The sequence below is a fragment of the Salmo trutta genome, chromosome 23, assembly GCF_901001165.1.
Source record: "Salmo trutta chromosome 23, fSalTru1.1, whole genome shotgun sequence".
NCBI classification, from domain to species: Eukaryota; Metazoa; Chordata; class Actinopteri; order Salmoniformes; family Salmonidae; genus Salmo; species Salmo trutta.
This window is the reverse complement of record NC_042979.1, coordinates 27,382,891-27,408,244: the sequence shown is the minus strand read 5'-3', so window position 1 is coordinate 27,408,244 and position 25,354 is coordinate 27,382,891. Positions and strand designations below refer to the sequence as shown.

General features: G+C 44.3%; 1 protein-coding gene across 7 annotated transcripts in view; it reads right to left on the bottom strand.

Annotated features, from left to right (window-relative positions):
* Nucleotides 1–25,354, bottom strand: part of mast4 (microtubule associated serine/threonine kinase family member 4) — a 166,596-nt gene that overhangs the window by 8,533 nt on the left and 132,709 nt on the right. For 5 of the 7 annotated variants that reach the window (XM_029709662.1, XM_029709665.1, XM_029709666.1 and 2 more), the window contains 19 exons: nucleotides 24,602–24,759; nucleotides 20,223–20,298; nucleotides 19,758–19,967; nucleotides 19,178–19,279; nucleotides 18,578–18,710; nucleotides 12,039–12,100; nucleotides 11,858–11,949; nucleotides 10,767–10,975; nucleotides 10,382–10,520; nucleotides 9,847–9,979; nucleotides 9,426–9,591; nucleotides 7,029–7,130; nucleotides 5,912–6,034; nucleotides 5,688–5,803; nucleotides 3,920–4,041; nucleotides 3,465–3,673; nucleotides 3,043–3,246; nucleotides 2,099–2,325; nucleotides 518–640 (listed from right to left, as the gene is read on the bottom strand). In XM_029709662.1, the coding sequence (XP_029565522.1) occupies nucleotides 518–640; nucleotides 2,099–2,325; nucleotides 3,043–3,246; nucleotides 3,465–3,673; nucleotides 3,920–4,041; nucleotides 5,688–5,803; nucleotides 5,912–6,034; nucleotides 7,029–7,130; nucleotides 9,426–9,591; nucleotides 9,847–9,979; nucleotides 10,382–10,520; nucleotides 10,767–10,975; nucleotides 11,858–11,949; nucleotides 12,039–12,100; nucleotides 18,578–18,710; nucleotides 19,178–19,279; nucleotides 19,758–19,967; nucleotides 20,223–20,298; nucleotides 24,602–24,759 (2,706 nt within the window). The remainder of the gene's footprint in view (nucleotides 1–517; nucleotides 641–2,098; nucleotides 2,326–3,042; nucleotides 3,247–3,464; nucleotides 3,674–3,919; nucleotides 4,042–5,687; nucleotides 5,804–5,911; nucleotides 6,035–7,028; nucleotides 7,131–9,425; nucleotides 9,592–9,846; nucleotides 9,980–10,381; nucleotides 10,521–10,766; nucleotides 10,976–11,857; nucleotides 11,950–12,038; nucleotides 12,101–18,577; nucleotides 18,711–19,177; nucleotides 19,280–19,757; nucleotides 19,968–20,222; nucleotides 20,299–24,601; nucleotides 24,760–25,354) is intronic. The other 2 variants (XM_029709663.1, XM_029709664.1) reach the window with 2 other exon arrangements.

Sequence of the window (25,354 nt, the reverse complement as noted above, 5' to 3'; positions counted from 1 at the left end):
GCTCCATTGTAAGAGTATGAAATTACAAACAGGGGTGAGTTAAAAGTGGGTTCGACTGTAAATTACCGCTAGATAAACAGTCTATTATAAACTGGGTGGTTCGAGCCCTGAATGCCGATTGGCTGACAGCTGTGGTATATCAGACCGTATACCACAGGTGCGACAACACCTTTATTTCAACTGCTCTAATTACATTGGTAACTAGTTTATAATAGCAATAAGGCACCTCGGGGGTTTGTGATATATGGCCAATATACCACAGCTAAGAGCTGTGTCCAGGCACTCCGCGTTGCGTCATGCTTAAGAACAGCCCTTAGCCGTGGTATATTGGCCATATACCACACCCCCTCTAGACTTATTGCTTAAATATATGAGCTCCATCATGAGAGTATCAAGTTACAAACTCCAGATACCTTATGCTTATACGATTACGTCATAACCTTTTGTGGATGTAATGGTGGACAATTGTTACTAGCAGTTATATCTGATGAAAGCTTTATATCTAATGTTCTCTGACCTTGAGCAGCAGTTCCACCACCTCAGTGTGGACCAGGCCGTGGACCGTCTCTCCATTCACATGAGTGATGAGGTCACCAGCTTTCAGCCCTGCCTTGTGGGCCGGACCCGTGTCCTCCACACTCTGAACACCACACAGAAACACACTGTTAGCTACTGTATCTATAATCACTCCATTAGATATGACTGTGCTTGTTTGAACATGATCACGAGGCTGTGAAAAGTCACATTCTCAGTGCCACCCAGAAGCTCCTCGACCCGTTTCAGTTTGACTATCAGCCCAGCAGAGGAGTTGATGATGCCATTCTTACTCTCCTCAACATGGTCTATAGACATCTAGAAGGTGCCAAAAATCCCATGTCAGGGTTCTGAATGTTGACTTCTCTTCTGCCACAATCCAGCCTTACATTCTGGCACAGAGACTCATAAGGGACTTCTCCTTAGATTGGGGGGCTGGTTTTGTGGCTGTTGGACTTCCTGAGCCAGATGTCACAGCGGGTCAAAGTAGGTCCCCCACCTGTCAGACATACGCACCACCAACACAGGCTCTCCTCAGGGATGTGTTTAGTCCCCACTCCTGTACATCTTGTACACTAATAGTTGTACTAGTTCCCATCCTGACAGACACCTCGTTAAGTTCTCTGATGACACTGCCTTGATCAGCCTGTTGAATGATGATGAGGAACACCAAGGCCTGGTCCTAGATGACTTTGTAGAGTGGTGTGACCAATCACACTTGGTCCTCAATACCAACAAGACCAAAGAGATGTGCGTAGACTTCAGAAAGCGTACAACACCTACCTCAGCAACATCTATCAGAGGTCAGAACATAGAGATTGTAGAGGAATACAAATATCTGGGTGTCCTCTTGGACAACAAGCTTCAGTGGAGTAAATGTACAGACCTGAGACTGTACTTTCTCAAAAAGCTGGGATCTTTTAAGGTTGACTGTACTAAACCGACTGTCTTTCATTTATAAAACAGTATTTTAACTTTTTGTATTGTTTGTTGGTTTGGGAATGCCACTGTCAGCCAGATAAATATGCCGAGGGATTATCACCACAGAAAGCAAGGTACTTGCTTTCTGTGGTGAAACAGACAGGCCTGGATGGTGAAACAGACAGGCCTGTATCAGATCTTTAAGGTCAGGGCCCTCAGCAAGACTCAGGATATGGGGGGCTGGTGAATCGTCTGGGGGACACTGGAACATGTGTATGGGGGGCTGGTGAACTGTCATTTTAGACCCAAGCCACCCCCTGTACCCAGACTTTGAACTACTCCCCTCTGGGTGCAGGTATAGGGCACCCCCCCGGCAAGAAAAACAGAACTAGACAATGATTTTTGCCAGGTGTGATATCCCTCCGAAACAGCTCGGGCTAATGTTCCTATCGACCCAGTAAGGCCAGCAGGCTAATGTTCCTATCGACCCTGTAAGGCCAGCAGGCTAGTCTCTTTTTATTGGTATGTAACCGTTATGAAAGTTGTATTGTGAATTTGTTTTGTATTTAAACGTGTACATGACACTGCAACAACATTTCCTCATGGGGACAATAAAGTCAGTAAATCAAAGTAAAGTTCTTACCCAGACTGTGTGGTAGACAGTGTAGACATCACGATCGCATGCGTACACCGGGATGGCCCGCAGCGTAAAGCCAAATTTCTTCCCCGAGCTGTGAATGATGATTGGATGCCTAGGGTTGATGACGCCGAGGGAGGAGTCTCGGCTGGGTGAGGAGTCACGAGAGGAAGGGTCAGAGGAGAGAGAGTAGGGGGATATGGGGCTGGCCAGTGGGGACACCCCGAAGATATCTGGAACAAGACAGACAAATATAGATTATCATTTGAAATGACTAAAAACATCTGTAAATTTCACAAAGTCGGCCTTTAAGATATCTGGAACAATGACAAACACAATTCTAATGATATCTGTACCACTAAGAGACACATTAATGAAGGGCATTATTCCTTGGGAAAATAATGTGGGCATTGTGATACAATCAAGGGACTAGTCTAGGAATGTGCCAGATACATTGTGAGAGGAAAATACATGTTGCCATAGACGTATTTATATAGCACACCATCAATTTTTATGCTAATTTTATAGGGCGAATTTTCCAATTCTTCAAACCAAAATACCCAGTGGGGGTTCATTTAAAGGTTAACACACAGACACGCATACAAAGACCGCTATTGTCATTTCTATTGATCTGTCTTCCTGTAGCTCGCCTGTAGCCAGTTGTTCCTATACAGCCTGGAATCACTGTGCCCCTGCTGGGAGTGAGACATGAGGGATTTACCCTTAGGGGGTGTTTTTCTCAGCTACTACCTCAGTTACAGGCTCCTCTTCTGTGCTACTGCATACATAGCCACTCCATAAACAGTAGCCTCTTCCCAGCAGCAGCCGTGCCGGGCCAATTTCACACAGATCTAATGGCCTCTCATCGCTTTCACACTCTGCTCTTTAACCATCCTTAAATCAAAATGCTGGAGATCGCAGGGGTAGGGTGTGTGTATTATCTGACTCACCTCCAGGGATCATGAGGGAGAGGGCACTGGCTGAGACAGACTTGGGGACTTTGGCAACAACACCATGCTTCTCCCCATGTCTATCGGGCCGCAGGCCGCCATGCTGGCCTCCCAGGTCCATGGGGGTCTTGGAGGAGGAGTCAGGGCTGTCTAAGCCCTCCCCTCTGGAGGGATGCAGGTCCAGGTGCTCAGAGAAACTACCTACTGACCAAAGAAGAACAGGTACAATGTCCCATCATTTTTTTAGTTACAGTCAGGCACATTAAAAACATTGAAACACAACTCCACGTGATACCCGTATCATTACTTCTCTGCTCTTGAATATCAGCTGAACCAGTCTTCAACAGCCAACATGATGCCAATTCTTTAACACTATCCCTACATCTTCTACCAGCTTTAACCAGTGCTCGAGGCCTCCATACCAGAGAGAGTAGCCCCGCTGTGGGTGCTCCCGGGGGTGGTTGCGTCAGCCTCATCCTCTTCTATGGAGAAGGCCAACTTGGTGGGGTCCCTTAGGGCCAGGGACTCCTCGTCTCCGTCCTCAGCCGAGATGGCGAACTTGGGGAGCAGGCCGTGCGGGCGAGGGCCCATGCTGGGGCTCTCCGTGTCTGAGGATTGGGTGAGGGAGGGCCTGGGGGGAGAAAGGAGGAATGGATAAATATCAACCCCCATCAGAAAAACCATTCAGAACATACTAGCTAACTGTATTATAGATGTGGTACTGACAAAATAGGTTAATATAAGCAGGTTATGCACTGCCATCTTTGTCTTAAGGTATTCTGAGACCCTGCAATAGTGGGGGAACTTAAATAATACCAAAAGTGTGTGAAAACAATAGATAGTTTGAGTATAGCAGAAGGGATGTTGTGAGGCGTACATTTCAGTGAACTCTGGTGTCCAGCTCAGAGAGTCTACAGTCAGAGGGCTCTCACTCTTCTTCTCCTCAGGCTCTCCCTTCCCCTCCAGCTGGCCACGAGATAGGTCCAAGCTGCTGTACACCTACACACCACACAGACAGACATACAGTTAACCCTTTACACGTTTACTCTCTTAGCTGTATTGTTGAGGATTTAGAGCAGGGGTGTCATTTTGGTGCGCATAGAAAGGAGTCATGAGTGCATTCAGGTGCGTGTGCCACGGTGAATTTTCATAACAATAGACAATCATAGGCTCCTTCTGTTCAGAAAAACCCAGGGTATGACATGTCATCTTGTAAATGTACATCAAACATAGTGATCATAAACGTTGACACTGTATATGACGAGTTATATGGAAAAGTGCACATTTAGACTCAATATGTGTTTGGCTTGCTTGTATGACAGAGGTATTTATTATAATCCTCAACATCTTTCAAAATATATCGAGTCCTCTTAAATTTACAGTATTTCCCTCACTCAGACAACAAAATATTTGCAAAAGTTGACCAATTAGAGGGAGGGATGGGGCAACTTCTTGTCGCGTGCTGTGCTCAAGTTCAGAACGGTTGTCAGTCAAAACCCATACAGAGCTCTGAAGTTATGTATAGTAGGGCCAGGATGACACCAGTATCGCGAAACTCATTAGTATCGTGGCAAAGAAACAAAACAAAGCGGATTCGACTTCTTCAGGAAAACAGCCATAATGTTGGAAACAAACATCATTATGTTGTCATCCAGAGTCACATGTATTTATTTTCCAAACTATAGCACGCAATATTTTACATACAGCTGGTTTTTAAAGGACCAAAGAGTTTGAACTGCTTTGCGTTTTCATTTTTGTCATGGAAACAAGACTTTGATACTGGTATTGTCACAGCCATAATTTATAGCATGTTACTATACTTCCACTGTGTTCCAATTTAGTCGTTTATCAGTGCCCAAACCGTATATGGGTACGAGGGCTACATACCTGAACACCATGCAGGGACAGACACACAGACTGAGACTTTACAGTCTTTCCTCAGAGGACAAGATTACTAGACCTAAACACCATCACTATCATCAATATATCCCTTTAGTATTGGGACACAGAGTCTGATACCATAGAAACCACAGTCAGTGGTTCCAAAATAGTGGCAGCAGCCACTGGTTAGCCACGGGTAAGACTATCAGGCTGTGCACAAAAAACTGGTGGGTAACAAAAACTCAAAAAGATCTAGGTAGGTAACTGAACAAAAACTCTTCCTCTGAGACATTCTTCTGCCTTAGAAGGCACTTTGTGCATCATTTTCAGAGGCAGAGCGTACTGCAATGCAGCACAACAATGTGTGCAAGTCTGTGTGTGTGTTTGCATTGTGTTCTAAGTTCTACCAAAATAGATCTGATTTGCAGCAGAAAATTTATGCAAAGCCGAGCTCTACATAACAGGCTGCAGGGGGGTTGGGGGGAAAGACGCAAAGAATGTTATGGACCAAAAATCTATCATGTTGGGTTTTCATTGAAAGCTGCAGATATTTGTATGAACTACATACATTTTCTGTTGAGGGTAACTACCTCATTGATCCACCATTGTTTTTCAATCATATGGAGTAATATGGAAGTGAGTGAGCAGTAATGCCTTGAGCGAATCTTTTGTAATTTATCGAGACAGAGAGAGAGCGAGAGGGGGGGTTGGAGTGTGTGGGGGGGAGATAGAGAGAGAAAGGTACAAAGAGAAAGACAACCCACCTTGGAGAATCTGTGAGAACAGGATGAGAACTGACGTAGCTCCACGTTGAAGTCTTCATCATTGGTATCCTCCTCTTCTTCCTCTGTCTCCAAGTGATGGTACCTATCTGATCGAGCTGTGGGGATAAAACACTAGTTACCATCTTCACTAACTTTCACTTTTGAAGTGGCTGTATTCTATAGTATAGGTTAGTGTACATTTTGAGAGCAGGAAGTAAACTCACTGTCAAAGTAGCTGGTGTCGTCCTCTGACTCCAGCTGAGGGATGAACTCAGCCTTCTGTCTCAGCAGACTGTCCCAGTCCAGAGTGTGGAAGAACTGGTGGTGCTTCACCTCATATGCACCACCTAAGGATGGATGGACATACAGTACACATACAGACACTCAGAGATACACAGATATCTTGCACACAAAAGCACTCAAACACACTTCCGCTCCATCCAAAATAAAGGTTGACATTGGACAGTGGTGGCACTGCCCCAACACAAAAGAAGTGCAGACGCTAACATTTCTTCCTCGCTTTATCATTGGCCGGCACCCAAAAGTCGTATCACCGGCCATAAATTATGCAGTGCAATTTCCTGCCGGTGACCTTTGAGGAAGAGACGGAGGGCCGCCTGCTGAATGGTTCGACTCGACCCAGGGGATTGGCTCTGATGAATGCAGTCCTGTGTAACCTGATTAGATTGAATCTGCTACACAGGAGACAAAGTCTACATCCTAAATGGCCCACTATTCCCTATGCTGCACTACTTTTGACCAGAGCCCTATGGGCTATATAGGGAATAGGGTGCCATTTTAGATGTAGTCAAACAGTGGGTGGCCCGTGGTCTCCGGTCAGGGCCAATGTTTACGATCCGCAGACGCTGATGATGCTTTGACCTTGCCCAGGTCGACATTCCTGAGGGGGCCCCATTTACAAGGCAGCATTTGTTATGTGATAAACTGATCTGCCTATTTGGTTGACCCAATTTATCCCTCTGTATGTTTAAATAATGCGCTGTGATGAGAAGGCACATGGACAGTTAGGGCAATATACCACAGTCTGTACCTGGACTATTTTATCTGAGGGGAGAGAATGCTCCCTGGTAGGTCATAACTGGTCGTAAACCTCTTAACAGTAAACAGGTTCCTTTGTGCCCTGTGCTGAGTTTCAACAAACTAAAAGTAACCCACATACATGTGCCAGAACTGTAGGTTCTTTACACATGGTCCTTTCCAGCACGGTTCCATCAACTATGGTGAATGTGAAACCAGGCCAGCCTAGTACAGCTTGGCTTGGCTCAGTAGTGTGAAAATGGTATTTGTGTGTGGCATGTGTTGTGCACAACTTGTACCTACCTGTGCCCATCCTCTCCAGAGGGTTCTGTCTGAGTAGGAGGGTGATCAGTTCCTGGGAGTCAGCAGGGGGAGCGTCCTCTCCCTCCGGCCAGTTGATCTCATCTGGGAAACAACACATACTCAGTTCGTTAGCACTTAGTAATATCCCAGAAACAACACATACTCAGTTCGTTAGCACTTAGTAATATCCCAGAAACAACACACACTCAGTTCGTTAGCACCTAGTAATATCCCAGAAACAACACACACTCAGTTCGTTAGCACCTAGTAATATCCCAGAAACAACACATACTCAGTTCGTTAGCACTTAGTAATATCCCAGAAACAACACATACTCAGTTCGTTAGCACTTAGTAATATCCCAGAAACAACACATACTCAGTTCGTTAGCACTTAGTAGTATCCCAGAAACAACACACTCAGTTCGTTAGCACTTAGTAGTATCCCAGAAACAACACACTCAGTTCGTTAGCACTTAGTAATATCCCAGAAACAACACATACTCAGTTCGTTAGCACTTAGTAGTATCCCAGAAACAACACACTCAGTTCGTTAGAACTTAGTAATATCCCAGAAACAACACATACTCAGTTCGTTAGAACTTAGTAATATCCCAGAAACAACACATACTCAGTTCGTTAGCACTTAGTAGTATCCCAGAAACAACACACTCAGTTCGTTAGCACTTAGTAGTATCCCAGAAACAACACACTCAGTTCGTTAGCACTTAGTAATATCCCAGAAACAACACACTCAGTTCGTTAGAACTTAGTAATATCCCAGAAACAACACATACTCAGTTCGTTAGCACCTAGTAATATCCCAGAAACAACATATACTCAGTTCGTTAGCACCTAGTAATATCCCAGAAACAACAAATACTCAGTTCGTTAGCACTTAGTAATATCCCAGAAACAACATATACTCAGTTCGTTAGCACCTAGTAATATCCCAGAAACAACAAATACTCAGTTCGTTAGCACCTAGTAATATCCCAGAAACAACATATACTGCGTTAGTTAGCCGATAGCAATACCCCATAGACAACACATACTGAGTTAGCTAGCAGTAAGCCACAGTTTTAACAGTCCCACAATTATAATCTGATTAATGCATGCTATTGTGCACTTCCTTAGACAAAGGTCATATTGTCTATTATTCACATTATTGAATTTGGAAATTGACAACCTTCACTACCTCAAGGATGAGAAATTCAATTCATGAGTGTCTGTTCTCCAGTACTAAAATAATGTGTTACCAGGTCTGAAAAAAATAATAATGATGTGATAAAAAGATCCTTGTGTCTGCATGTTTGTGTGTGTACCTCAATGTGTCTGTGAGTCTGTTCATGTGTGTTTGACCAGTGTAGACCGCTAGCACCAGTTGAGAAATACCAGTGTACACCAAACCAGAAGAATCTGTGCCATGCCACGGTTGTCTCTTTGGCGCCATGAGGCCCCCATTTTAATCAAATTTGGTAGTGGGGCATGAATATGCATGGTGGCCCTCAGGCCTGAGCAGCGTGGCATTCAACTCAGTGTGTTCAGAGCCCTTTAATTAACACTGGGTCCCTATGGCCTGGTATGATGGAGAGCACACCAAATCTGTCATGGCACCACATTAATTAACATAGGATAGATCGAGCTTATGTGTAAAGGATCAGTTTACAAAGAACATCGCATGCTGACATTTTAAACTATTTTTTCTTATTCGTTGCATAGAACAAGTAGGCGACTACACCATGTCTGTGCTACACACTAAAATGGCTAGAAAACATTTACATTTACATTTGTCATTTAGCAGACGCTCTTATCCAGAGCGACTTACAGTAGTGAATGCATAAATTTCATACATTTTCCTGTGCTGGCCCCCCGTGGGAATCGAACCCACAACCCTGGCATTGCAAACACCATGCTCTACCAACTGAGCACAATATAGAGCACACCAATTCTGTCAAAGCACACCATTCAATTTCATAGGATAGATAGAGGGGGCTCTGAGGTTCCCTGTATCCTGTATAGACTAAGAATTTCCACTGCTGACATTTTTGTAAGTCTTATTCCTTTATTCAGCATAATGTGCTGTAAATGTAAAAAGGCTTGAACACAACAGCCATAAGGAAGTACGTTATCATAAATTGGAACTTGAGAAATTACACAGTCAGGTTTGTGAATAACATGCCTTGATCCCAAATAAATCGGAAAGATTGGCAATATCTAACTAAATAGTATGGAATTGGATGGTGCCAATCTTTCCGATTCACTGGGGATAAAGGCCTTCAGATTTTTCTCCTACTTAGTCATGCATTGATGTCAATGGTAAGTGAAACTTCAACATAATTGGAATTTAGGATTTACCCTAAATGTCAACTCAAAAAGAGAGAAGAGTGAGACTGACCACTGATGACCTGTCCGAACAGTTCTTCTGGTGTGTCTCCAAAGAAGGGTACGCAACCCACCAGGAACTCATAGAGGATGATGCCCATGGCCCACCAGTCCACTGGTTTCCCATAACCCTGTCTGAGGATCACCTCTGGAGCAATGTACTCTGGGGTCCCACACACCTACACACACAGAAGGCAACAGGTACTAGTAGTACGTTTTGGTGAAACGTTGAGGCTTGAAAATGTCATATTTGATAAACAATAACCTGAAAGCTGTAGGGATTCAGTCTGAGCACGTCAAACAGTGTTCAAACTGGATATCATAACGGTCATGTTCTCTCTGGTTGCTTGTTTTAATTATGAGAAACTATAAATGAGTGAGAAAGACTGGCCTATACTGTAGGTAGAATGCCAATCCATCTCCACACACTGTACCTGTTTATCAGAGAACTCTCGGGCATCCTTCTCTATGTGTCCCTCATACAGGTTAGTGGTCATGTTCATCAGGCCCACCTTGGACAGCCCAAAGTCTGTCAGCTTGATGTGGCCCATGGAGGTCACCAACAGACTGGGGGGTGGGGGAGAAAGACACAAGCATCACATAGATACCAATGAAGATAGATCTCCAAATCTGGCTCAGAATACAATAAGTAAATGAGTGACATCTGTGCCTTTGCATCTGCTTTGCTTGCTCTTTGGGATTTTAGGCTTGGTATCTGTAATGCACTTTGTGATAACTGCTCATGTATAAAGACATCAATGACCAAAGCGACTGTGACTATTTTAAAAACGTAAAGATCAGCAGTCTGAAGGGTGTCTAACCAGATCTGTTCATGCAGTCTTGCCAACTACTATGACATGTGTTGTCTTACCAGGGTAAGACAGCACTAACAGATCTGAGATTAGACTATATCTATCTACATTTCCAGTGATATTAGCTGACTATACTATAGAGATATTAGAGACTGACTTGTCTGGTTTGAGGTCCCTGTGGACGATGCCATAGTTGTGGAGGTACTCCAGAGCCAGCACCGTCTCAGCAAAGTACATCTTGGCCATGTCCACAGGCAGGGGGCCCATGTTCTTTAACAGGTTGGCACAGTCACCGCCTAATGGCATACAGACACAGAATTGTCTTACTGAGTTAATTCTGACATTAAAATACTGTATACTACAATGAAGTACATTCAACATATGATTAATGTCAACCCAAAATTGGTAATACTTTTGGTAAATAATAGGGCTGAACAACATTAACCAGTATTTCTAGAGCAGTTTATCCCCCTGGTGAGCTTCCTGTCCTTCCACCGTTTTGGTAAGAAAGAAATAGTAAGAAAAGAATAATGGCTGCCTACCTTCCACATACTCCATGACCATGCAGAGGTGTCGTCGTGTTTCGAAGGAGCAGAACATGGAGACCACGAAGGGGTTCTCAGCGAAGGTCAGGATGTCTCTCTCCACGAAGGCCTGCTGGATCTGGTTCCTCAGCATCAGGTTCTGTTTGTTGATCTTCTTCATGGCAAAGCGCTGCTTGGTCTCCTTGTGGCGCACCAGATACACAGCCCTATTACAGAGACAAGACAATACATCAGACACACAGTTCAGGCTGAGGTAAATCAAGCATATATTGCTCGGTCAGAGAATGACATTGTTAGTCATATACAGGTAACTGCCAAAATAAAGAAAACACCAACAAAGTGTCTTAATAGGGTGTTGGGCCACGAGTCAGCAGAACAGCTTCAATGTGCCTTGGCATTCTGCAAGTGTCTGGAACTATTGGAGGGATGCGACAATCATATAATTAGGAATTAGAATAGTAATTTAATAGGATCTCTATGGCGACACCATACTTCCACAATAAATTCCATAATATTTTTTTTGTTAATTGCGGTGGGAAAAGTTGTCTTAGGTACCGCTCCAGAATCTCTCATAAGTGTTCAATTGGGTTGAGATCTGATGACAGACACACACCATTTAAACTCCCTATATTCCTTTGAGACTCCCCTTTTCAATGTCATGGCAGCCAAAATTATGGCCAAATGGGCATTTTTATACATGACCCTAAGCATGATGGGAGATGAATTGCTTAATTAACTCAGGAAACACACCTGTGTGGAAGCACCTGCTTTCAATATACTTTGTATTCCTCATTTACTCAAGTTTTTCCTTTATTTTGGCAGTTACCTGTACTCTATAAAGATGGATTGAAATCACACATTTATAGCTCTGTTGAGAGGGAATACATCCTGTCAGTCCCGTGGTAGACTTAATCACGGCTTAGGAAGAAAACAGGACAGGGCCATGAATTGGAGATGGTAAACATGAGTGAAAAATGCCCTTTGTGTAAACCCAAATCACATACCCCATTCAAATACTAAATAACAGCTGAAACAGATTAGAATTCCATCAGAACCGTCCTCACTGATACCAGACATGATGCTCTCACCCATAGGCTCCGTTGCTGATGAGTTTGTTCATCTCAAAGTCCATCTCGCAGGGCTTTCGTCGGGATCGCAGGACCGCGTTCAGACTCTGGGACTGGGAGGACAAGAGGAGAGAAACTTTATTCTACTGAAATACATCTAACCTGCAACTAAAAACTTGAATAATATATGCTGAATACTCACAGAGTCATCTGTCTCGGGTGTTTCAGCTATCCCACTATCATAACTGGTCATCTGAGCAATTTCTATAGGAGCAGGACCGAGAGAAACATGTCAGCATTTCGTTCAACTTCGCCATTTCAGCATTTTCACCTTCAGACACAAAACAGTGCCCTTTGAATCCAGATGTCTTCTATATACTCCAACATTTAGTCAAAGCCTATAGAGAGTACTGTATATTAACACACTCTTTCTTTATTTGGCAGTTAAGAAACAGTCTGTTGAGCGGAGTCTGAGAAATCCTCTAAAGGATGGGAAATTACATGGACACCAGAAGAGGCAGCAACACAAACATGTCGGACATCCATTAAGAAAACCACAACTCCAGAACACTCCTGTGTGTATGTGTGTGTGCCTCTTGCGTGTACATTCGGGTATGCACATGGACGTGTGTGTGCATCCCCTCCCATCAGCGCTGTATGAACAGCAGCAGCTAGCGAATCAGGAGTGGTTGTTCGGTTGTCCCAATAGTGACCCTAAACACATTTCTAATGTAACTTAGCATCTGTCCCTGCTTAGGAGGCTGCTTCTAGTGCTCCAGGCTACTGGGCAAGAAAAACACACAGGATAGGCCCAGGGGAAATGAGTCAAGAGACATTGGCCAATGAGAACGGAGGTTAGTGAGCCAGTCTGTGTCGATCTGTTTCAGCTCTATAGGGAGACCATTCGTTCCTAATTAGTCAGAATGAACGCTGGGGTTTGAGTGGAGAGAGGAGAGGAACATTAGGATGGCAGTCAGATCAGTACATTACTCTACGCCACCTTCGTCTTAGAACTTCTCTATTCTTGTTATATTAGCCTTGCTAGTTATATTAGCCTTGCTAGTTATATTAGCCTTGCTAGTTATATTAGCCTTGCTAGTTATATTAGCCTTGCTAGTTATATTAGCCTTGCTAGTTATATTAGCCTTGCTAGAAAGGTTAGCTGTAATGCTGACAATATTTTGGTCATTGGGTAGCTGGTACTTCTAGTACTAGTTCTTCTGTAGTAGTAATACAAGCCATTCATCTGATCTAAAAAAAAAACTCCTGCTCCAGCAATGCTTTCAAAACGTTAAAGACCAATATCGAAAACATAATTAGGATTTTTTTTCAATTATCGTAGAAGTATTTTCTCTCAGTACATTACGGAGGGAGTTTCACGCGGACATTAACGTTAATTAAAATGTGATAAATGATTTGCCGATGATTCCTCTCCACTGAAACGAGATCAAGAAACCAATTTAGACTGTAGTGTTCTGATGAAACTGGTTGGGTGAAGTAGATTCACGATCAGAAATCTTATGCTTATATTCTCATCAGGTCATCAATGTAGCGTTGACAGGTGCTTTGAGAACAAAGCGTGAGAAGTGATTGGATGATATACTGCTCAAAAAAATAAAGGGAACACTTAAACAACACAATGTAACTCCAAGTCAATCACACTTCTGTGAAATCAAACTGTCCACTTAGGAAGCAACACTGATTGACAATACATTTCACATGCTGTTGTGCAAATGGAATAGACAACAGGGGGAAATTATAGGCAATTAGCAAGACACCCCCAATAAAGGAGTGGTTCTGAAGGTGGTGACCACAGACCACTTCTCAGTTCCTATGCTTCCTGGCTGATGTTTTGGTCACTTTTGAATGCTGGCGGTGCTTTCACTCTAGTGGTAGCATGAGACGGAGTCTACAACCCACACACGTGGCTCAGGTAGTGCAGCTCATCCAGGATGGCACATCAATGGGAGCTGTGGCAAGAAGGTTTGCTGTGTCTGTCAGCGTAGAGTCCAGAGCATGGAGGCGCTACCAGGAGACAGGCCAGTACATCAGGAGACGTGGAGGAGGCCGTAGGAGGGCAACAACCCAGCAGCAGGACCGCTACCTCCGCCTTTATGCAAGGAGGAGCAGGAGGAGCCCTGCCAGAGCCCTGCCAAATGACCTCCAGCAGGCCACAAATGTGCATGTGTCTGCTCAAACGGTCAGAAACAGACTCCATGAGAGTGGTATGAGGGCCCGACATCCACAGGTGGGGGTTGTGCTTACAGCCCAACACCGTGCAGGACGTTTGGCATTTGCAAGAGAACACTAAGATTGGCAAATTAGCCACTGGCGCCCTGTGCTCTTCACAGATGAAAGCAGGTTCACACTGAGCACATGTGACAGACGTGACAGAGTCTGGAGACGCCGTGGAGAACTTTCTGCTGCCTGCAACATCCTCCAGCATGGCTGGTTTCGCGGTGGGTCAGTCATGGTGTGGGGTGGCATTTCTTTGGGGGGCCGCACAGCCCTCCATGTGCTCGCCAGAGGTAGCCTGACTGCCATTAGGTACCGAGATGAGATCCTCAGACCCCTTGTGAGACCATATGCTGGTGCGGTTGGCCCTGGCTTCCTCCTAATGCAAGACAATGCTAGACCTCATGTGGCTGGAGTGTGTCAGCAGTTCCTGCAAGAGGAAGGCATTGATGCTATGGACGGGCCCGCCCGTTCCCCAGACCTGAATCCAATTGAGCACATATGGGACATCATGTCTCGCTCCATCCACCAACGCCACTTTGCACCACAGACTGTCCAGGAGTTGGCGGATACTTTAGTCCAGGTCTGGGAGGAGATTCCTCAGGAGACCATCCGCCACCTCATCAGGAGCATGCCCAGGAGTTGTAGGGAGGTCATACAGGCACGTGGAGGCCACACACACTACTGAGCCTCATGTTGACTTGTTTTAAGGACATTACATCAAAGTTGAATCAGCCTGCAGTTTGGTTTTCCACTTTAATTTTGAGTTTGACTCCAATTCCAGACCTCCATGGGTTGATAAATTGGATTTCCATTGATTATTTTTGTGTGATTTTGTTGTCAGCACATTCAACTATGTAAAGAAAAAAGTATTTAATAAGATTCTTTCATTCATTCAGATCTAGGATGTGTTATTTTAGTGTTCCCTTTATTTTTTTGAGCAGTGTATAATACAATCTATTCACCTCTGAATAATTGATTAAAAAACACTGTTTTGCAATGAAGGTCTACAGTAGCCTCAACAGCACTCTGTAGGGTAGCACTATGGTGTAACCGGAGGACAGCAAGCTTCCACCCTACTCTGGGGACATTGACTTCAATACAAAACCTAGGAGGCTCATGGTTCTCACCACCTTCCATAGACTTACACAGTAATTATGGCAACTTCCAATGGACATCCTCCAACCTATCAGAGCTCTTGAAGCATGACCTGACATGTTGTCCACCCAATCAAAGGGTCAGAGATTGAATCTAGTACTGAAAGCATCAGCTACATCTAGCTAGCACTGCAGTGCATAGAATGTGGTGAGTAGTTGACTCAAAGAGAAACAATCTGTGAACAAAATAATTTCTTCAAAAATAGAGGAGCAAGAAAGGGCTAGCTATATTTCAATATAATAGCAAATGCAGCTAGCTAGTTTAGCCTAGTCAAACACCCGGCTCAAACAGAGAGATGCTATGTTAGCTAGCTGGCTATGACTGTCCAACAAGGATCTCTTCCAAGTCAAGGTAAGCTTTTGGTTTTATTAATTTTATTGTCAACGGAGCCCGCCGGTGTAACTGCTAAACTGCTTACTGACTATACAGCATGATTGTAGCGGGTTTACTAACACGTTCTAGTAGCTATGTTGACATGACGTTAACTAAAATGGTGACAATGATATAGGCTGTGTGTAGCGGTTATGATATGAAGGTTTGGCTTTGAAAGGTTTTTTCGCATGGTCACAGACAGCTGATGTGTCATGCATTGAAGTCCACAAGTAAAGGCAAAAGGTGAGAGGAGGAGAGCACGTAGATGCAAGAAGGACTGGGATAAACAGATAAACATACCTGAATTTACCCAATAGAAACTCTCGTTTGCAACTGTTGGACTAATGATTACACACTAGATCAGTCTGAATTCAATCTCTGGCCCTCCGATCCCGACGAAAGCCCTGCGAGATGGACTTTGAGATGAACAAACTCCTCAGCAACGGAGCCTACGGGTGAGAGCATCCTCTCTGGTATCAGTGAGGACGGTTCTGATGGAATCCTAATCATTTTCAGCTGTTATTTAGGATTTGAATGGGATATGTGATTTGGATTTTACTTAAAGGGCATTTTTCACTCATGTTTACAATCTCCAATTCATGGCCATGTCCTGTTTTCAGCTATTTAAAAAAAAATCTTTGATATATTGAATGAGCTAATTATTTCAAAAGGCATAAAATGTATTTGGTTGTAATGTTATGTAATCAAGGGGGGTCAACCATCCTCCAGGAGAGCTAATGTGCAGGCTTTTATTCCAGTCCACTCTAACAAGCCACATTTCAAATCAAAATCAAATAACATTTTATTAGTCACATGCGCCGAATACAACAGGTGTATACAGTGAAATGCTGACTTACGATCCCCTAACCGACAATGCAGTTTACAAAAATATGAGTAAAGTAATTAAAGAGCAGCAGTAAAATAACAGCGAGACTATACACGGGGGTACAGGTACAGAGTCAATGTGCGGGGGCACCAGTTAGTTGAGGTAATATGTATATGTAGGTAGAGTTATTAAAGTGACTATGCATAGATGATAACAACAGAGAGTAGCAGCGGTGTAAAACGGGGGGGGGGGGGGGCAATGCAAATAGTCTGGGTAGCCATTTGATTAGATGTTCAGGAGTCTTATGGCTTGGGGGTAGAAGCTGCTTCATCTGAACACTTTTTTATAGACCGAGTCACTGGTGCTTCCTGCTTTCATTTTTGCTTGTAAGCAGGAATCAGGAGGTTAGAATTATGGTCAGATTTGCCAAATGGAGGGCGAGGGAGAGCTTTGTACGAGTCTCTGTGTGTGGAGTAAAGGTGGTCCAGAGCTTTTTTCCCCTCTGGTTGCACATTTAACATGCTAATAGAAATTTGGTAAGACAGATTTAAGTATCCCTGCATTAAAGTCCCCGGCTACTAGGAGCGCCGCCTCTGGGTGAGCGTTTTCCTGTTTGCTTATGGCAGAATACAGCTCCTTCAGTGCGGTCTTAGTGCCAGCATCAGAGACTTCCTTAGATATCGTGAACCAGCTGATACATAGTCCGCCGCCCCTTCTCTTACCAGACGGCCCTGTTCTGTCCTGCTGATACAGCGCATAACCAGCCAGTTGTGTTGATAATGTCGTCATTCAGCCACGACTCCGTGAAGCATAAGATATTACAGTTTTGAATGTCCTGTTGGTAGTTTAATCTTCCGCCTAGGTCATCGATTTTATTTTCCAAAGATCGCACGTTTGCTAGCAGAATGGAAGGAAGTGGGAGTTCATTCGATCGCCTACGAACTCTCAGAAGGCAGCCCGCCCTCTGGCCCCTTTTTGTCCGCCTTCTCTTCATGCAAATGACAGGGATCTGGGCCTGTTCGCAGGAAAGCAGCATGTCAGGCTCGTCGGACTCGTTGCAATGTCCCATACACTGGACGCCCAAATAAACTGGAAGTATCTAAAAAACAAGTTTTGAAGCCACATAATCCAAAAGAAAGGCTACATTAAAAATCCTAAAATTACTGTTTGCGATTCACAAATTATTTGGATTCATCGAAATTTAACCAAATCCCAGCTAATACAATGGTGAAATTAATAATTTGTTCAGTCAAAAATAATTGTTTAAATGAATTGTTCAAGAAAGTAAATCAACTTTGTATGACCTTATTCACGAGTGTCGGTGGAAAGTTTTAGGGATATGAAAACAATTATGCTAATAATAGTTAAACAGTTAATTACAGAGTACAATATGTTTTGAATTGGCTACCTAGCTATTAGTCTGTTCTCTATCATATTTTATAGGCCTACCTGCCTGCTGCTGCAATGTCCGACTGTCTCTCTCTCCTTGAGCAACGGCCCACTCCTCTCGCACACATGCAGGTGATGTGCGCAATCACAGACGCACTAAAGTGCATTCCGATCCTGGCTTATATGTTGATATTTTTTTGTTTGTTATGTTTTAACTGTGCCTAAAAAATGTACTTCAAGATGAACTATTTGATATATTTCCATGACTTTTCCAAAACGTTTTAGATTTGATCATTTTCCAAAACTTTTCCCGGCCTGGAAAACCCAATTTTAAAAGTCCAGGATTTTCATGACCGTATGAATCTCGTTAAAAGCATTGGATTGGTGCAAGCGTGGCTGGAGGGAGTTTCCACCATATTCCTCACACCAGTCCATTCCTTTTAAATCAATGAGGGGGTGTGTACACTTTGGGAGATGGGTGAAAAATTGGAACGTAGCCAGTGTCATCTGTAGAGCATGAATATCAAGGCTAGCACATCTTAGGTTTTACATCACGAAATAAGTTATTTTCTACATACTCAGAAACTTCTTGATTACTTGAATAAAGCAGGCCACCACTGGAATGAGTTCACAGGCCCTTGCAGCTTTCAGCAGAACGCATTCTTTTCAATCTGAATGTGTGATGTTTGGCTGTACCTCCACTCATGTTGGTTTAGGCACTGTCTACCTGCCCAACTCCTAAAAGGTCAAACCTGGCATACCTTCCAGGGGGTCCCGTGTGAGCCCCAGCTGGCTGATGATGTAGCGGGGGATGTCAGTCTTGATGCCCTGGCCCTCTTTGGCGTGACCCTCGGCAGCCTCCAACAGATGGTAGAACTCCTCTGGATCAAACTCCTGAGGAGAGGACAACACAGGGACACAGGTTTCACTACAACACTTCTGGAACTCTAAGTTTTAAGTTTCAATAGGCATTGTCTGAGTGCTGTTGGTTTTTCTCTGGGTTGATAATGTAACAAATCAATCAATAGCAGGAGCGCGAGGAGGATGTATTGCATCTGTATGGCTCGACCACCAGGTCGCAAGCCTCCTCTTTATACAACAGAGACATGGATGGGATGTCTGTCAAATGACTCACATAACTGAAACCTAGTTTAGATAGAGCTACATGGTCATTTGTGTAGTTCTGATTAGTCGTGGGACAGAAATAAGTCATATTTAGTATTAATGCCCAGAGATTTGACTAGTCACCGCACATGGTCAGGAAACACTCCTGGCCCTAGTATAACTAGTGTAATATGTGTGAGTGAGAAGTCATTGCCATGTGCTTGGTAGCTAACTAGCGACAATCAGGCGAGACATACCAGGCATTCCAGGAGGCGCGCTGGCCTGGCGATGACGATGAGGATCTTCTTTACCAGCTCTTTGATGAAGGTCACCTCCTGGCTCTCCGACCGGGACGTGGACTATACACACACAGAACAGAACACACTCGCTCAACATTTTATACAGACCTGTGAGCTGATCAGTGCTCGGGACTGGAAGTACCATTAAGTAAGAGGGAGGGATTATCATAGTTAGCCTGCATGAGGGGAGAGGACACTGAGCAATACAGAATATCTATATTTGCAATAGTGCTTAAAAAATGACGTTGAATGCCGTAGAGGTAAGAGAGCACTGTAAACCAAATCATTTTGGTGAAAGAATCTGTTTGATTGGATCACAGTCCTATGCAGTAATGTATACCGATATTGTAATTACACTGTGCTTATTACTATGGTAAAAGGTTGATGTATTTTAAAGTGGGGCAGGTGGCACCACACTACTCTTTATTGCTTTCTTTCCTCGTCTACTTTCCTTCATTATGCCAGATTATTAATATGGGAGTAGACGACACAAGGTAACCACTTAACATTATTGAGCTGCACCAATAGTGTCACCCACCTCCTGGAATAGCTTCTCCAGCTTGTCGGTGAGCTCACAGAAGTAGCGCGAGGTGACGTGGCCCAGGCGGCTCTTCTCCAGGCAGTCGCGGACCAGCTCGATGATCTGGTGGTGGGCAAACCCCAGCACACCGTCCGCCAGTGGCAGCACGCTCTCCGGGGAGCTCGTCCGGATGATCTCCTGGATCCTCTCCTCCATCTGGGCCGTGGCCTAGAGACATGGAGGGATGGAAAAGGTTAGAAGGAGAGGACATGAGAGAGAGAGGGTAAAAAGGTTTAAAGGTGGTAGAAAGTGGTGGCAAAAGTGGTCAGAGAGGGTAAAAAGTTTAGAAGTGGCTAAAAACGAGCAACTCTTTTGTCACTGTGTAATAAACCGTATGTAAGACATTGGCATTTTGTTTTGATACCAAATTACAAATGTTAAGGTGATAAGGCATTATTAGTTCTACTCCTGTTGGCCCCTCACCTTAGGAAAGCGTTCCTTGTAGACATGGTTCATCATAATAATCTCATGATCACAACAGGATGGGGATCTTCCAGGGCTGCAAACAAATAAGAATATAAAGGAAAGATCAGTACTTATATTACAACACATACTGTATCTTACAGCAAAAAAATGCATTGATATACAGTGCATTCGGAAAGTATTCAGACCCCTTGACTTTTTCCACATTGTTGCTTTACATCCTTACTCTAAAATGTATTAGACAGATTTTTTTCATCAATCTACACACAGTACCCCATATTGACAAAGCAAAAACAGGTTTTTAGAAATGTTTGCAGTTATAAAATTGTTTAAACTGAAATATCACATTGATATAAGTATTCAAACCCTTTACTCGGTACTTTGTTGAAGCACCTCAAGCTCTGTCAGGCTGGATGGGGAGTGTTGCTGCACAGCTATTTTCTGTTCTCTGCAGAGATGTTCAAATCGGGTTCAAGTCCAGGCTCTGGCTAGGCCACTCAAGGACATTCAGATACTTGCCCCAAAGCCACTCCAGCATTGTCTTGGCTGTGTGCTTAGGGTCGCTGTCCTGTTGGAAGGTGAACAATCACCCCAGTCTGAGGTCCTGAATGCTCTGGAGCAGGTTTTTATGAAGGATACCTGTACTTTTCTCTGTTCATTTTTCCCTCAATCCTGACTAGTCTCCCAGTCCCTGCTGCTGAAAAACATCCGCACAGCATGCTGCCACCACCATGCTTCACCGTAGGGATGGTGCCAGGTTTCCTCCAGACATGACGCTTGGCATTCAGGCCAAGGAGTTCAATATCAGACAATATCATCTTGATTATCATCGTCTTTTGGCAAACACCAAATCAAAACAAATTGTATTGGTCAAATGCGCCAAATACAACAGGTGTAGACCAAGAGCAGCAGTAAATAATAGCGGGGCTATATACAGGTTCAGAGTCAATGTGTCAATGTGCGGGGGCACCGATGACGAGGTAATTGAGGAAATTATGTACATGCAGGTAGGGTTATTAAAGTGGCTATGCATAGATAATAACAGAGAGAAGCAGCAGCGTGGGGGAGATGGAAATAGTCTGGTTAGCCATTTGATTAGCTGTTCAAGAGTCTTATGGCTTGGGGGAAGTAGCTGTACAGAAGCCTCTTGGACCTAGATTTGGCGCTCCGGTACTGCTTGCCGTGCGGTAGCAGAGAGAACAGTCCATGACTAGGGTGGCTGGAGTCTGACAATTTTTAGGGCCTTCCTCTGACACCGCCTGGTATAGAGGTCCTGGATGGCAAGAAGCTTGGCGCCGGTGATGTACTGGGCCATACACACTACCCTCTGTAGTGCCTTGCGGTCGGAGACCGAGCAGTTGCCATACCAGGCAGTGATGCAACCCGTCAGGATGCTCTCGATGGTGCTGTTAAACCTTTTGAGGATCCTTTTCCTGTAGTCCACAATAATCTCCTTTGTCTTGAACACGTTGAGGGAGAGGTTGTTGTCCTTGCACCGCACGGTCAGGTCTCTGACCTCCTTCCTATAGGCTGCCTCGTCGCTGTTGGTGATCAGGCCTACCACTGTTGTGTCATCAGCAAACTTGGTGTTGGAGTCGTGCCTGGCCGCTCAGTCATGAGTGAACAGGGAGTAGAGGAGGGGACTGAGCACACACCCCTGAGGGGCCCCCATGTTGAGCATCAGCGTGGCGGATGTGTTGTTACCTACCCTTACCACCTGGGGGCGGCACGTCAGTAAGTCTAGGATCCAGTTGCAGAGGGAGGTGTTTTGTCCCAGGGTCCTTAGCTTAGTGATGAGCTTTGAGGGCACTATGGTGTTGAACGCTGAGCTGTAGTCAATGAATAGCATTCTAAAATAGGTGTTCCTTTTGTCCAGGTGGGAAAGGGCATTGTGGAGTGCAATAGAGATTGCATCTGTGGATCTGTTGGTGCGGTAGGCAAATTGGAGTGGGTCTAGGATAATGGTGTTGATGTAAGCCATGACCAGCTTTTCAAAGCATTTCATGGCTACAGACGTGAGAGCTACGGGTCAGTAGTCATTTAGGCAGGTTACCTTAGTCTCTGTGCCCAAGAACACTATGGTGGTTTGCTTGAAATACGTTGGTATTAGACTCAGACAGGGAGAGGTTGAAAATGTCAGTGAAGACACTTGCCAGTTGGTCAGTGCATGCTCGGCATACACATCCTGGTAATCCGTCTGGCCCAGCGGCCTTGTGAATGTTGAACTGTTTCAAAGTCTTACTCACATCGGCTGCGGAGAGCGTGATCACACAGTCAACCGGACGAGCTGATGCTCTCATGCATGTTTCAGTGTTACTTGCCTCGAAGCGAGCATAGAAGTTATTTAGCTCGTCTGGTAGGCTTGTGTCACTGGGCAGCTCTTGGTTGGGCTTCCTTTTGTAGTCTGTAATAGTTTACAAGCCCTGCTACATCCGACGAGCGTCGGAGCCGCTGTAGTACGATTCGATCTTAGTCCTGTATTGATGCTTTGCCTATTTGATGGTTTAGAGGGCATAGCGGGATTTCTTATAAGCTTCCGGGTTTGAGTCCTGCTCCTTGAAAGCAGCAGCTCTACCCTTTAGCTCGGTGCGAATGTTGCCTGTAATCCATGGCTTCTGGTTGGGGTATGTACGTACAGTCACTGTGGGGACGACGTCCTCAGTGCACTTATTGATAAAGTCTGTGACTGATGTGGTGTACTCCTCAATGCCATCAGAGGAATCCCGGAACATATTCCTGTCTGTGCTAGCAAAACAGTCCTGTAGTTTAGTATCTGCTTCATCTGACCACTTTTTTTAAAAGACCGAGTCACTGGTGCTTCCTGCTTGAATTTTTGCTTGTAAGCAGAAATCAGGAGGATAGAGTTATGGTCAGATTTGCCAAATGGAGGGCGAGGGAGAGCTTTGTACGCGTCTCTGTGTGTGGAGTAAAGGTGGTCTAGAATTTTTTTCCCTCTGATTGCACATTTAACATGCTGATAGAAATTTGGTAAAACTGATTTAAGTTTCCCTGCATTAAAGTCACCGGCCACCAGGAGCTCCGCCTCCGGATGAGCGGTTTCCTGTTTTGTTATGGCGGAATACAGCTCATTGAGTGCGGTTTCAGTGCCAACTTCGCTCTGCGGTGGTATGTAGACGGCTACGAAAAATACAGATAAACTCTCTAGGTAGATAGAGTATCTCATGATAAGCTGTAGACCACACTACCTCAGGTGAGCAAAACTTTGAGACTTCCTTAGATATCGTGCACCAGCTGTTGTTTACATAAATGCATAGGCCTCCGCCCGTGTCTTACCAGAGGCTGCTGTTCTGTCTTGCTGATAGAGTGTATAACCCGCCAGCTGTATGTTCTTAATGTCGTCATTCAGCTACGACTGAATGTCCCATTGGTAGGATATACGTGCTTTCAGTTCGTCCAAGCGGGCTGTCATGAGCATTTTACTGATGAGTGGCTTCCGTCTGCCATCAAGGACTGATTGCTGGAGTGCTGCAGAGATGGTTGCCCTTCTGGAAGGTTCTCCCATCTCCACAGAGGAACTCTGGATCTCTGTCAGAGTGACCATCGGGTTCTTGGTCACCTCCCTGACCAAGGCCCTTCTCCCCCAATTGCTCAGTTTGGCAGGGTGGCCAGCTCTAGGAAGAGTCTTGGGTGTCCTAAACTTATTCCAATTAAGAATGATGGAGGCCACTGTGTTCTTGGGGATCTTCAATGCTGCGGACATTTTTTTGTAGACTTCCCCAGAGCTGTGGCTCGACACAATCCTGTCTCAGAGCTCTATGGACAATTCCTTCGACCTCATGGCTTGGTTTTTGCTCTGACAACTGTGGGACCTTATATAGACAGGTGTGTGCCTTTCCAAATCATGTCCAATCAATTGAATGTATCACAGGTGGACTCCAATAAAGTTGCAGAAACATCAAGGATGATCAATGGAAACAGGATGCACCTGAGCTCTATTTTGAGTCTCATAGCTAAGGGTCTGAATAATTATGTATAGAAGATGTCTGTTTATTTAGATTTTTTTTTATAAATGTTCAAACATTTCAAAAAACCTGTTTATGCAGTATTGTGTGTAGATTTTTAAAATCCATTTTAGAATAAGGCTGTAAACGTAACAAAATGTGTAAAATGTGTCTGAATACTTTCCGAATGCACTCTGTGATATATGGTTGGACCAGGTCTCTTGAAAAATAGATTTTTATCTCAATGAGACTAACATGGATAAATAAAGATTAAATAAAATAAATATATATATATAGTATGAATCATATCAATTTTTTTTATTTTTAGAAAACTAAATAAAAAGGACTGTCATTTTCAGCAACTGTTATACCCAGCATCCTCAAAGGTGTATGACCTTGCCTGGCCTCCGTACATACCTGAGACTGCGCGAGCGGGGTCGCATGGGTGCTGTCCCCCTCCGTCGGTCGTCCCCGGCGATGCTCTCAGTGCAGAAGTGCTTGGAGAGAAAGTGCAGCTCATCCGGCGTGGGCTGGAAGGGTAGCTGGTGCAGCTTCTCCTGTGATGAACAGGACGACTGGAAATGAAATGAATATACATTGAACGAGAAAAGAAAAGATAAAAAGGAGGCGCTAATGCTTTGATTAATGTTTTTTCACGAGAGAATGACAGATACCAGGAGAGTAGCATGTTTTTTCTGACTGTTGTGTTTATTTGATTGGGTAAATGTTCATTACGGTATTGATGCCCTTTTAGTGTCTTGAAAATGAAGGACAAACTTATGGGTGCCAAAATGGTTGCGACGGTACAGTAGATGAAAGCTAACAAATTGTGAACATTCCCATTTCTCCTAATTACATTGTTCTCAAATCCAATCCAAATAGGGATTCAATTTAAACTAAGCTGTAAACATAGCCTGCGCAAACAACACAGTTGCTGGTGTTAATCCTGCTCTATGGTAGTTCCCCTTAACCAGTCATCCTCACCAGCCTCTGGCAACATGTTAAGTATTTAGCAGCTCTAATTGATGGTCCTCAAAAAACATGGCCATTAACAAACAACCCATTACTTTGTGTGTGACGGCTTGTTTACTTGGTTGTGTAGTCTGCCATGGGGCCTGTTTGTGTGTGTGTGTGTGTGTGTGTGTGTCAGAGAGTTGACCATCGCCTGCC